This window comes from Chenopodium quinoa, unplaced genomic scaffold (assembly GCF_001683475.1).
Source record: "Chenopodium quinoa cultivar QQ74 unplaced genomic scaffold, ASM168347v1, whole genome shotgun sequence".
Lineage (NCBI taxonomy): Eukaryota > Viridiplantae > Streptophyta > Magnoliopsida > Caryophyllales > Amaranthaceae > Chenopodium > Chenopodium quinoa.
Window position 1 is genome coordinate 4,945,080 of NW_018742205.1, and position 14,035 is coordinate 4,959,114.

General features: G+C 41.7%; 1 protein-coding gene across 1 annotated transcript; it reads right to left on the reverse strand.

The window, feature by feature from the left end:
* Positions 1-6,364: 6,364 nt before the first annotated feature.
* On the reverse strand, positions 6,365-7,339 carry LOC110732407. Its single transcript, XM_021912350.1, has one exon. It carries the CDS (start codon positions 7,337-7,339, stop codon positions 6,365-6,367), a length of 975 nt encoding a protein of 324 aa, XP_021768042.1.
* Positions 7,340-14,035: the final 6,696 nt, after the last annotated feature.

The window sequence follows — 14,035 nt, forward strand, 5'->3', positions numbered from 1 at the left end:
CCCCTTCAGGGTTAGTGGCCTAGAATTCCGTGCTCTGATTGGCGGCGCAATCAAGAGAAGCACGTGTCCAAATAGGGGGCGCCGTTTTGCGGCTTTCTCGGGATTTAGGCCTCCTGATATAAGGAGGCCTTTTGCTCTCAATTCAGGTGTTCTTTATATTTCTTGACACGTGTCATCTTCCTATAGGTAGGGGTGTTCAAAAAAACCCGACCCAGTTGTCCTGTCCCGATATCCCGACGGGAAATTTTCAAAATTTTTAGTTTTTTTCGGGTCGGGTACCCATCCCGGTAAAATAGCACTTTCGTGGGCCGGGACATGGGACAAGCTTTGCAATTATCGGGTACCCGGATACCCGTTTAAAAAAAAAAAAATTACCTCAAAAAATAACCAAAAAAGTTACCCACCCACACCGTACCCTATCTTCTTCTCTTTCTTTTTCAGCCCATCCTCCTCTTTCTCTCTCTTCTCCTCTCTGCTTTCTCTTTCCTCCTTTTCTTCGTTGCTCTCCTTTTCTCCTCTCCTCCCTTTTTTCCCTTTCCTCTGTTCTTTCTCACGCCTCTTTCTTTCTCCTTTTTTTTCTCTTTCTTTCGGTTTTCATGGTCAAAACGAAGGTTTTAATGGTTAAATTCGACCATGAAAACTCTAGATCTAGAGTTTTCATGGTCGAATTTGACCGTTTTAAACCAAATCCGAGGTGAAATTCAAGGCCATTTTCGGTTTAAAAGGTATGGTTTCTTGTTTTTAATTTTCTTTCTTTTTTTTTTTATTTTTAAGAAATCCATTTATATGATATGATTTTTGGTAATTATCATGCTTTTTTTTTTTCTAAATTTCATTATTTTTGGTTAAATTTGGTGGTGGTGGTTTCGATTTGGTGTGGATGGGGTTTGGTTGGGTTGCTTTCGATTGTGGGTTGTGGCTATCGGTGGTGTTGGGTTGTCGGTTCGTTGTGGGTTTGGGGTTTCGGTGGTGGACCTTGGTTGGTGGGAGGTTTTGGTGGTGGTGGAGTGAATTTAGGTGGTGGTGGGTGGTGAATTGAGGTGGTGGTGGGTGGTGAATTGCGGTGGTGGTAGGGTGATTTTGATGGTGGCTTAGGAGGAGAGGAGGTACGTTTTGGGTTTCTCCATTCACTCCTTTCTTGGATAAATAAAATTCGGGTACCCGCGTCCCGTCCCGGATAATTCGGGTACCCGAATATCGGGTACCCGAATTATCCGATATTCGAGTACCCGAATATCGGGTACCCGAATTATCCGATATTTGAGTACTCGAATTATCCGGGATGGGACACGGGCCGACTTATCAACTACCCGAAGATCCGGGTACCCGGATCTGAACACCCCTACCTATAGGGACACGTTTCGCCCTTTGACTGGGCCACGTGTCACTATGGGATTGGACCGCGTGTTGGGGTATTTTTACCCTAAACATTTGCCCCTCAGAAGTGGTGACTCGTACCATACGGGTCGCCTCCTCTGATCTTCTACTTGTTCGAATACGTCCAAATACTTAGGTTTTCTGAGCACTTTTCATTTTTAGAGGGCGGACAGTTACGTCCATCTATCAGAGGGATCTCTCCTTTGGGCTGGACGCCTTGTTTGGTTTATAGAGGGCGGACAGTTGCGTCCATATGTCAGGATGATCCCCCCTTTGGGCTGTACGCCTTGTTTGGTCTGCCTAATTTCCTTAGAGGACTTTTAAGTCTTAAATCAGGCGGACAGGTTGTGCCGACTGGCTTGAGAGGGAACATCTGTCATTCGTATTTTTCAGAGTGGCGATTCAAATTCTGCTGACCTGGCCGTCTATTTTGACGCGCCGTTAGAGTGTTTGTATCTCTTCCCGTCTTAGATGACGAAGCGGTTTTTTAACCGTTTAAACTTTTTCGAAAAGTTACCGTTCGAATTCTTGGGCGGGAAAGATGGTTTTACCATTTTGCCCTCATAAATTCGGCAGAAGATGTTTGACTTCATTTTGGCATTTTGGAAATTTGAGAATTTTAGAGAGAATTCAGAGCCTTTTAAAGAGAGAAAGTAATCTTCCTTCAAATCTTCGAGACCTCAGCCGTGCGTTTGAGGTTTCCGGTCATATTTTTGAGTTTTCCGGTCAACTTTCAAGACTTTCAACGTTTTCTAAACATACGGAGGTAACCGCCTGCTCTTCTTTACTTCTTCCCTTTTTCTTTTACTTGTTTTTGTTTCTATAATACGAATTGGCTCAAAACTCTGCTTCGTCCGTTTCTCCTCATGAGGTCGGCCATTCGCCTGGGACTGAGGAGTCTAGAGTGGACGGGGACGAGTCCTCCTCTCTATGGAGTGGGTCCATTTCTAATGCGTACCAACTCACCCCCACCTATTCTTCTCTGTCCCTGCAGTCGAACATAGCGCTACGAGGCAAACGTACGAATGAGATGTCCCTAGAAACCCTGATGAGAGTATGGTGGACCCCTTAGTCCCCTATAATCCGAGTAAGGACAGGGAGACCACAAATACGACCGCTATTAGCGGTAGTGAATGCTCTGTGGTCGAAGTGACCACGTCCCTTGAAAATCGTCAACATCAGCCAGGCACTTCTTCTATCATGGGTGCATCCGGGCAAAATTCGGAATTACGTTTCCCTCAATTTTCCAGCTCAGTCATGATGCCGTCCGAGCTGCCATCTTCTGGAAGGCATCCTTCCTCTTTTCAAGCGGACGCTGGGGCGTCCGTCCAAAATCCTCAACGAACCCCAATCCAAACTACTAGGTCGGCTAGGCCTAGAACTGGCATCCACATTGCTGAACCGGCCGACCTGCCCCCTCGCAGCGCTCCTCCTTCTAGAGGCGGATGCTGGGGGACAGAAAGATAAGGGCAAGAGGCCCTTGGTGCCTGAAGGCATCGTCGTTTCTGGAGGCGGCCAGGCTCCAGGGGTGGGAGCTCGGCCGAAGGTGTTGAGTTGGACACAGCGCTGTCCTCTGAATTTGGGGCCACTCCTCAAGCTGCTGAAGGAGAAGTTGAGAACTCGTATGCTGATTAGGCGGTCGAAGAACCAAATGCTGATCAGGCGGTCGAAGAACCAAATGCTGCCTTGTCCTTCTTGCACTTGAAGTTTAAGGACCTGGGAGAAGGCTACGAAGTTGTAGCGCCCACTCGATCTTACTCGGTGGCCGCCTGGGAGAGCAATCGGAAGCAGAAGAAATGTTTCAGCGTCTATCGCGCTGCCTTGGAAGTGGGCCTTTGCTTCCCTCTTCATCCGTTCATCCATGAGCTCCTGGATGAATACAACATTGCAATCTTCCAACTGGTGTCGAACAGCTGGTTAAATATTTTTGGCTATCTGGTGACGAACCTTCGGCAAAGCTTTAAGCCGGACGTCCCAGTTTTATGTGAAATGCATTCCATGGTCCGCCTGGATGCTGGCACGGATGGGTGGTTTACTTTGAGCACCCAGAGAGATTTCATGGTGGTGATGGATAGGCCGTCCAAGTGGCGAGACTGGAAGAACCGATTCTACCGTATTAAGACAAAGGATGATTATTTTAACTTGAGGATAAATCGGTTCAATGCCGATCTAGTTCAACTCGGTCGCAGACAACATAGACCCAGCAAGCCACCCGTCCACCCTGACTACATGCACCAACTGGACTACTTCGGAGTCAGAAAGGTAGTCAGGGATGGAAATACGGTGACCGTGCCGCGCAACTGGATTCCCCTGGCCGTGTGGCTTAGGAACCTAGTTTTCATGTCGGCCTGTGGCCTATACCAGAACTACTCTCAAGGTGGAACCTTGTGACTTAGTCGTTCGAATGCTATTTGCAACATAGAAATATTCTAACATTTTTTCCTCTTTTTTCTTCCTCAGACGTAGCTCTCGGAATGCTAGATCCAGAGCAGAAGGGGGAGGTTGACATGACTGATCTGGACTTAGCGCAGTACAAACTCCGCCAACAGCAACATGACCAGGCTAAGGAGGTACTGACTATCTGTTCTCCTTTCTTCCTTTTTTTTCTTTTTTTTTTTTGCCGAGTTGGTGTGTGGGAGGAAGAGTCCTTCCCCATTTTAATCGGACGCAATTCAACTTGTTTTTGCGCCGAGCTGGTATGTTAGGAAAGGTATCTTATCCGGTTTCACTCGGACGCCGTCTTTTGCCTAAGTTTGTCGAGTTGGTTAGTTGGGAAGGTGTTCCTTCTCAACTTTACTCGGACACTTGTTCATTTCTTCTGACTTTATCTTGTTTCTTTCAGGCGGCCACTCCTACTTCCCGGTTGAAGAGAAAGCAGCCGACTTATGCTTTTAAGGACGGCCAGTCTTCCAAAGCCAAGAAGACAATAGCCTCAAGGGCCAAGTCTTCCACCAAAATGGCCAAGTCCATGCCGCAGACTGCTTTGAAGCAATCTGAAGGAGTGCAAGCCTAGCTGTCACCTAGTGGGGTCTCCAAGCCTGTGGATCCACAAACTGAGGCGGTCCACGATGAGTCCATCCATGCGGACAATGGGGGTAAGTCGTCCCCGGCAAAAACGACTGGAAACTTGGCCTCTGCTCTGCATGTCGAGGTGATGGATAAATCTAAGTGGCAGAAAGCTGCTTCTCAGTCGACCGAAGGACAACGCGACCGCTCACAACAGGAAAGGGACGAGCCAATACCCCCTCCTTCATTCAACCTTCCATCTCCTCCATCCTTCTCGGACGCTAAGCTGAATCTTCGTACGACTGTTGACTTGTATTTTTAAGAACTTGCTTGTTGGCTTGAAACTGGAATCTCAATGCATATTCAAACTTGTCTCCTTCCGAAGATTGACATATGATACCAGCGCCACATCCGGTCGCTGATGCACTTCCATTCACAAAAACTTTCCAAATTTGATCCCCTGCCGGGTGTAAGTCTAGTCGTGTCATTTCGGCCAAGAAATCAGCAAAAGCTTGGCCCTTGATTGCTTTTCTGGGTTCGAATGTGATATCGAATCCTCTCAATTCTAAGGCTCATTTAAGCATTCGGCTGGCCTCCTATGTTGTGAACGACTTCTTCAACTATTGGTACGTGTAGACCACAATCGAGTGAGCAAGAAAATAGGGCCTTAGCTTCTTTGATGCCATGAACAATGCCAAGCCGAACTTTTCAATGGGTGGATACCTAAGCTCGACATTGTGCAGGACATGGCTGATGAAATACACAGGTATCTGATGGCCGTCCCTTTCTGCAAGCAGGACGCCACTTAAGGAATGATCTGAAATTGCAAGATACATATACAACTTCTCATCTTTCAGTGGACTAATGAGCTGAGGAAGGGTATGCAAATGATTTTTCAACTGTACAAAGGCTTCCTCGGCCTCCTCTATCCACTAAAACATTGCTTTCTTCTTGATAATCTGGACAAAATAACGGCACTTATCCCCTGATCTTGACAGAATCGTCCGAGCGCAGCTAAACAAGCGGTCAGCCTTTGAACTTCTTTTATGGTTCTGGGCGATTTCATGTCTAAGACCGCCTGAATTTTCTCAAGATTAGCCTCAATGTCGCGCTAATCAATTAAAATCCGAGAAATTTGTCGTACTCAACACCAAAGACACACTTCTTTGGATTTAACATCATCTTATGCCGCCTGTGTTCGGTAAATGTTTCTTGGAGGTCCTTCAGATGGTCGGCCAGCCTCTTTGATTTTACAATCATATCATCAATATAAGCTTCCATGTTTCGGCCGATCTGATATCTGTAGACCGTATTCACAAGTCTTTAAAACATGGCAAGGGCATTCTTCAGGCCGAATGGCATAACCTTGTAGCAATATAGTCCCTGCTCGGTCACAAATGCTGTTTTATCTTGATCTTCTTCCCACAAGGAATCTGGTGAAATCTAGAGTATGCGTCCATAAAGCTCATCAGGGCATGCCCGACCGTTAAATCAACCGTACGGTCAATTTTAGGCAAGGGAAAACTATCCTTGGGGCATGCCTTGTTGAGGTCGGTGTAGTCTACGCACATTCTCCAAGTTCCATTAGGCTTCTTCATAAGAACTACATTTGCTACCTAATCAGGATAGTGACATTGCGAATGAAGTCGCTGTCTAGCAGATTTTTTACTTCAGTTGCGGCCGCCTGATTCCTTTTTTCACCATGGTTTCTCTTTTTCTGCCGAACAGGCCTCATTGCCGGATTTACAGCCAACTTGTGAACAGCTTAGTCTAGGCTAATACCCGGCATCTCATGAACTTCGAAAACAAATACATCTCTGAATTCTCTTAACAAATCCACCAAGTCATTCCCAAGCAAACTCATGGCCATAGTGCCCACTTTGACCGTCCGATCAGGCTGGTATGGGTCGAGCACTATGTCCGTATGATCGTCGGCCGACTGTGGCCTTAACTCTTCTGGCCGGCCGACGGTCATTAACTGCTATTCTTTCTCTTTCTTAATTGACTTGCGCTTCTGGCCGACCTGGTATGTTTGGAGTGACTCTTCTTTGAAATTTAGCTCGGACGCGTTTCCTCGTACACGAGCTGTTGGCTTCACGGCTAACTGATTGCATTCCTTTGCCATCTTTTGATTTCCTTGAATGGAACCTATCTTCCCATCAGACCGCTCAAACTTCATCAGCATTAAATGTGGGGCGATTACTGCCTTAGCTAATGTCAAAGTGGGGCGGTTAAGGATGACATTATAGCCTGTAAGTTCCTTAACAACTAGGAAGTGGACGACCATATCCCTTCCCTCTCCCTTTGGACCAAGTCGGACGGGAAAGTCTATCCGTCCAACCGGGTGAATAATGCTCCCACCAAACCCAACCAACAGGTGGGAAATATCCTTAAGGGCATCCTTTGGAAACTTCAAGTTTTTCAAACAAGCTAAGTTGATTATGTCGAACGAGCTACCTGTGTCTATCAACACTCGGCCGGCCTTCAAATTGGCAACTTTCAAGATGAACACCATGGGGTCATTGTGAGGGGCTTTGAGGCAGACCGTCACCTCTGGAAAGGGCTCCACCTTTACCCCTTCAGTGTGAATTACATTTTCAAAATTACAAGCATCTTGCTTAATTTCATTCATGGTCGGGCCACCTGCAGCAAAGCCGCCTGATATAATGGCCACAAATCCTGAATCAGTGTTATTTCCATCACCTTCTTTCTCTTTGTTTTTCTTCTTCTCGGATTTGTTGTCCGTCCGAGAGTAGGTGAACTTGGACTTTAGAACGTACGAGTTGAGAATGCCCTTCTCGGCCAACTTATCCAATAATATCTTCAAATGGTTGCAGTCGTTTGTGTCATGCCCGACGTCTTTGTGGTAATGATAGTACTTGTTCTTGTTTAGGTATTGGGCCGGCCCTCTCAAGGATTGAGGCTTCTTAAACTCGAACTTGTTTTTGATCTCCATCAAGATTGAATAGCAATCCTTGTTATACTCATACTGGGGCTCGTACGTCTAAGCTTTCTTTGATTTCATCCGTCGGCCACCCAGACTTCTTTTCTTTTGTTGCTTCCTTCCTTCTTTTTGTCGACCAAGTCTTGCTGAGAAGGTTGTTTCTTCTCGGCCCCCTTGGCCGGCTCTTCTGATTTTGTAAGTGAACAATAATTAGCGGCCTCTATATATGATTCGGCCTCCTGGTGAACACCTGCGTATGTCCGAATCTTTTTCCTAAGCAAGTCAAACTTGAAACCATTATGCCTTAACCCTCGAAGGAACAACAACTAGGCCATTTCATTCGACAGATTCTGAATTTGAGCTTTCTCCTGATTGAACCTCTGGACGTACGAGCGCAATCCCTCTTTCTTTCCTTGGAGAATGGTCGCCAAGTTAAGACTAGTCTTCCGGGGTGGAATATTATAGGAAAAGTTTCCAACAAATAACAGACTGAGAGTTGTAAAACAATTGATGCACCCGGCCGGCAAACTATTGAACCAGTCTTGTACCACACCCTTGAGGGTGGCCATAAAGCATTTGTACCATGTGGCATCATCCACACTTTGAAAGTACATCAGGTTTCTGTACGAGGTGACGTGCTCTTCTGGGTTGCCCATACCATCATAGGCACCCACAAATACACTCTTCACTTTTGCTGGTTGAGGGGAGTTGAGAATTTCTTGAGAAAACGGAGGCGGCTTGTCACCAAGATTCAACAAGCGCATTTTCCAATCAATAGGCTCAGGTTGTGCGGCCGGTCTACCCAGGTAAGCTACCTGGTCTTACGGTTGCCATACTACCCGTACTGTCCAAAGACAGGGGGAGCAAGCGGCAGAATTGTGCCATAATTCTGATATTGGAATGGTTGAGTTAGAGGAACTGGGGTTGGAGTACAGTGAGCTTGACTTCTGCTGGTTCCGGCCGAGCTGGTATGCTTGGAGAGGTTATGATCAGAGAAATCATCCGGCATGGTGGGAGTGGAGGCTATGTCCGAGTAGATTACCCGCTCCTGCTGCTTGTGCCGGATATAGTCTCTCGCATCCCTCCAGTATCTGGATGGCTCATTCAGCTCTTTCTGAGGCTGCTTGGTCTGCCCCCCAGCCGACTGTGTTTTCTCAAGGAGCCTGGACCAGTTCGTCCAAGGCACCCTCGGTGACCGTGCATGTCGTCGGAATAGAGTATTCCCAGCATCTTCAGTATTGACTACCTTGCTCTGAGTTTTCTTTTGAGCACCTTTTCCTTCCCATTTGGACGGCTGTCTAGAAGAAGAAGGGATCTTACTCTCAAGCTCCCTTCGAAGCTTGTTCAAGGCGGCCTTCAAGGAACCAGCAGTCACCGGAGGATCCTTAGCCTCATGAAATGAAGCAGTCAGAGGATCGCTTGTATTGATTGTAGCAATTAGATTCTCTACATACCCGTCCTGACAAGGACCGGGTGTCTGGCCATCTTTAGCCATTTCAGACAAGTATCCCCACAGACGGCGTCAAATGTTTCGGGGTTTTTTGAAATCCCTCGGGATACTGGTCGTGAATATAGCCGGACGGTCTTCGACGCCTGCAAAATAACGAATATTCCGGTAAACAGAATATTCGCCTTCGACAATCAAGTTAGTGATCAGAAAGCGAAATAAATGTAGAGAGAGAAAGTAGAGAGAAGTTAGAGATTTCAATGCTCTTAGAATGATGTCTTAATCCACCCCTCCCATCATCTGCCAGCGAACCCCACCAAGCCCCACCCCTGCTCGCCCGACCACCAATCACCTTTCAATTTCATCCTTGATTTTTGGGTGTCCTACAATTTGCAACACCAACCGGAACCTACCATCGCCGGCGACTCATCCTACCTCAGAAACTGTTTCAATGGAGTGAGAGAAAGCTAGCGCAGAAGCCGTTTTAATGGAGAACTCAGAGTGCGCTTCAATGGAGGCCGCTCAAATCTGCATTTCATCAAACAACTTGGGGGAGAATTTTCAAGAAAGAGAAAATCAATTACAAATGGTAGCAAATCAAATCTTAGAGTTGCTTCCAAATAAATTGGAAAAGAAAATCAATTTTCCAGAAAACCAAATCGTTGACATTTTATTTTATTTTTTTTAGAGTGAAAAGGGGAAAAGAAGGTATATACTTGTGGGGGGCTTGGTAGGGTTCGCCGGCAGGAGGTGGCTAGGTTAGGTGGTCGGACGGGTCGGTAAGGTGTGGAGGCGCTAAGGCGGTGGTGGCAGCGTGATTGAAGAAGCAAGGGGAAGGGGGAGGCTGGTTGGGGTTTTTTTGTTTTTTGTTTTTAATTTTTTTTTAATTTTATTAATTTTGCCCAATAAAGTAGTGACAAATGGACCCTTTAGTCGAAAAACAGGCCAGATTTCGTAAAAAATTGGTGGTTTTTTAGAATAGAAAAATGGTGTATTTGGGGGTGTTTTTAAAAAAAAAAATTCTTAATATAATACGCTATATAATGAGAACATATTAGATTGAATTTCATGATTCATGAACTCTATTTGATAACATCATATTAGATTGAATTTATCTTTATTGTATGGAGCACTTTACATATAACATCATAAATCTACTTGCATTATAATTTATAAACAAATTGTATTACTATGCCATTTTTGCCATTTCTTTTGTGTTTATGGAGTACTTGCTATTTGATATGGTCCGTATTGAAAGTCTTTACAAATTTTGAGTGTGAAGAGGATCTAATATAATTTCAATAAATATATATCATGTGATCTTAATTGATTCATCTTAATGTGTAGTTTTCACATATTAGATATTAATAAAGACATTTATGCTTAACTATATGCATTAGAGACCAAAATCTAGTCGTCTCTCTCTATTTTTTCCTCTTTAGGGTTCTTTAAAAAAAGTGTTTCATAGGCCAGAACTAGTCAAATTTCTCCGGAAATTTGGCTAGTTCCGACCCTTTCCCTTTAATTTCTTTATGCTTTTGTTATTGAGTTCAGTAAATCTACACTCTTTGAAGGTATTAAGTACCCCTATAGTGGGTTTGAGTGTAGAAAGTGCCCCTATGGTGGGCTTTGTTCTAGTTTTGTTTTTGTTTTTTTAGTTTAATATGGTACAAGTTGTTTCATGGGTAAAGATTTGTGCGGGATCGAAAAAGAGGTTAATCCTTCGATTACAATCAGATGAATCAGATGAAAATTTTCTTCACGATTACAACAGATCGATAGACCCCCTCGTCGAAAAAGGCTGTAAATCTCAGCGATATAAAAGAAGGTATGAAAAATACACTATTTGCAACAACAATCGTAACTCTGCTGAAAGGAAGCTTTTATTTGATTCAATTGTCATGTACTTTTTAAATTTAAATCTCTTTGTAGATGTCGTATGACTTTTTATTTATGAATCAATCTTTATTATAAAAAAAAAAAAATTGCATTAGAGACCATGAAAAAAAGTAAGCATACATAAAAATAACACATAAAAAATAATCTAAGACCAAATTAAAAATAGTTATCATGGCAACATTTGTTTTTTATTTAAAAAATATAATCAAAGTCTTCTTATGATTTAATGAAAGTATTAAATATTACTTCATCTGTTTTTTTTTTACTTGACCAGTTTGTTTTTATCACGCTTGCCAATGCAAAGCTTTAACGATTAATAACTTTAATTCTTCATAAGTAAAAAATTATAATAGTTATATATTAAGATAGAACTTATTGAGACGAATTTAAAAAGATCTCACATGAATATGTTTTTCCTTACATATTATTCACAAAAGACGGTCAAAGGAGGGGTGGTGAATAGTGTAAAAGTCAAAGCATGTCAAGTAAAAAAGAAAGTAGAAAGTATGATATGGATTTTAATGGATATAACCTTCAATCTCGGTTGAAAGGTTTGTAATCTTGAGTCTCGGTCAAGAAATGCTAAGCAACACGAGCTTTAAACCTTAACAAGGCCAAGAATACACAAGCACAAGGTTACGTAAAACTTTATAAATTTCAAATCAATCAATCATACTTTTTGTTAAACACCATCACGTATTTATAAGCTAAATTATTAGCCTAAAAATCGTGTAGAACAAATTCTAATCTAACTAGGAAACTAACCCAAACTTGTAAAGATAATATTTTGCAAATATAATCTTTAAAGTTAAGCTTATCTTCTGCTAACCGAATTAAACTAATAAAAATATCCTAATAAATTCGATCACCTAATAATAAAATTAAAAATAACATAAAAATAATTAAAATAACAATATGTGATGCCTTGTAACCACATCATATTATATTTTTATCTTAATACTAGTTGATTATAGACTTATAATATACAGAGTACGAGTACTGGTATACTACAATCATGCACTTAAAATATTGGTTATTCAACCACCAAGTTGAACATAGGTCCACATTCAGCTTCTTTCATTGATTTATGAATAATTTAACAACTACTCTTAAGATTGATGTACGTTCCTGATTTTCTCAATAAGTATCCTCCAATCTTATATTCTTAACATTGAAGAATTCTTCTTGACTCGTCTTTTTCTTCCTTAATCATGATATTAATTACTTGTAATATTCGTATATAATTGGTTGAATTTAGTACAGAGTATATTTTTAAGATAAATTCAGTACAATCGGTTGATCTGGTATTCTGTATGTAATAGACTTGTCAAAAATCAAAGGGTTTTGTTTTAATCAGTTGTATTTATAATTCAAGACCCAAACTTCTCTTGATTAAAATTTATTTTTCTATTATCACTCAGTATATTTTTATGTTTGTAAAAAAGAAAATGAAAATATAACACAATTTAATGGTAAGACATTATTTTTAAAACTTGAGGTTTGCGAATTTGCTAATTGGTTGACTTGAAGAAATTAAAATGGCAGCAGAGAAGTGTGATCAAAGGAATGCATTCAATGGAAAAACAAAGCCAAAGATTGCATGGCATGCGAACACATGGCCTCTCTTATCTCAAATTCTCAACCAATATCGGTTCCATGATTGATTACACTGAGCACGCGCGCGCGCACACACAAACGGCAAGTAGGAAGTTGTCAAGGGCAAAGATTAACTCACTGCGAATGGTGGTTTAGTCCAAAACGAGCACAGAATGGTAATGGTTAGGTATTAGCAGAAAGCAAAATGTTAATCTCCATATTGTAGTAGAAGCTTTGGGGTTGTGGACTTCCATGTGGTTGAGGTAACTTACTATGGGTTGTACTAGATGTGCAACAACACAATGTACTTTCACACAAATTTATTACCCAAAGACGTTATAGAAGCCTAATTTCTTCTTTTGAGTTAACGCATCTTTAGTTATCTCTGGAGAGGTAAAGAAGCAATAATTAATTAGATCGAAAAGCAAAAGAGTAATTTAAGTCCTGACGGATTGAAGTTTGATGCTAAACAGTAAAAATGACCCTTTATGTATTCAGGTTCAATTTGAGAAAGTCTTAAGTTGCACGACATCATAACTGAGGCGCCAATATCACCCTTATATCCATAATATCAGATTATCAACACAAGATTCTCAAAATGAACCACCCGCATGTGAATTCAACCAACCACGATATTGAACTCTACTCTTCAAAGTTCACCCTCGTATAACAAAGATAAGAATGCATCATGAGTCATGACATTGGTTGTACAGATGAAATCACGAAAGCATGCCAAATATCTCACTGGATTAACATCACAGATAAACCAAGACTATTGGAAAAGAAACAGCCCTAAAAACTACAAAAGCAGGATGTAGTGAGTAATGCGCAACAGCAGTTTTCCTGTTTTTCCATACAGAACATGAAAGATTTACTGCTTTGACAGTGAGTACCAAAATTCTTAAGAGTTACCAACATGAGTTTACTAAACAACATAACCCAACACCACTAGCAGCTAACTAAAAAGAAGATCAAAAACTAACAAAAGAACAAAACTACCAATACTTTGCTTATTCTCTCGTGTAACAAACTCAAAGCAACAAGATAACATTCTCTCCTTTCCCAGCTCATATTCCTTTTTCTCTCTCTTATCTCAAATTCTCAACCGATATTGGTTCCATGATTGATTCTAATAGCATCAATTTCCTTTTTGTACACTAGCAGGATTTACCAAATAGAAAAAACTCAATAAGATAATTAACTTCCATAAATTTAAATTTTCAAAGAGTCTAGTAAGAATAAAGCATCACATTCTGAGAACCACATGATTCATATAGAACCTCTACACCTCATTCTTCAAATTATTTATCCTCTCATTATTTGCAGCTTGAGAAAACTGTGATATTTGTCAGTTAGTTTCCCCTCAAAACACCTGGCAGCTCTTCTATGAAGATTGGACCTAAGAAACTATAGACTAATATATGAACAAATCTTCTACAACCTATTTTCACAGCATCCATTTCCTCTCCAAATTAGCAGTTTGTAAATTCTACAGGACAGTAAAACTCAATATTTCAACCCAGTACAGTCCTTAGCTTCAATTTTGAAAGAAACTAGATGATCTGTATGAAGCATCACAACCCCAGACCAATATATCCACATTGAGCCTATCTTCCTCATTTAAAACATTTTTGACATCTAATTCTTCCAGCATCTATAAGATATAGATAGCTCGACTTACTCAGGGATATCAACACGTTTACATCAGTTAGAGAAATTAGTAAAATTTCCTCTGCTAATTTCTTAGAGATACATGCTAGCTCTAC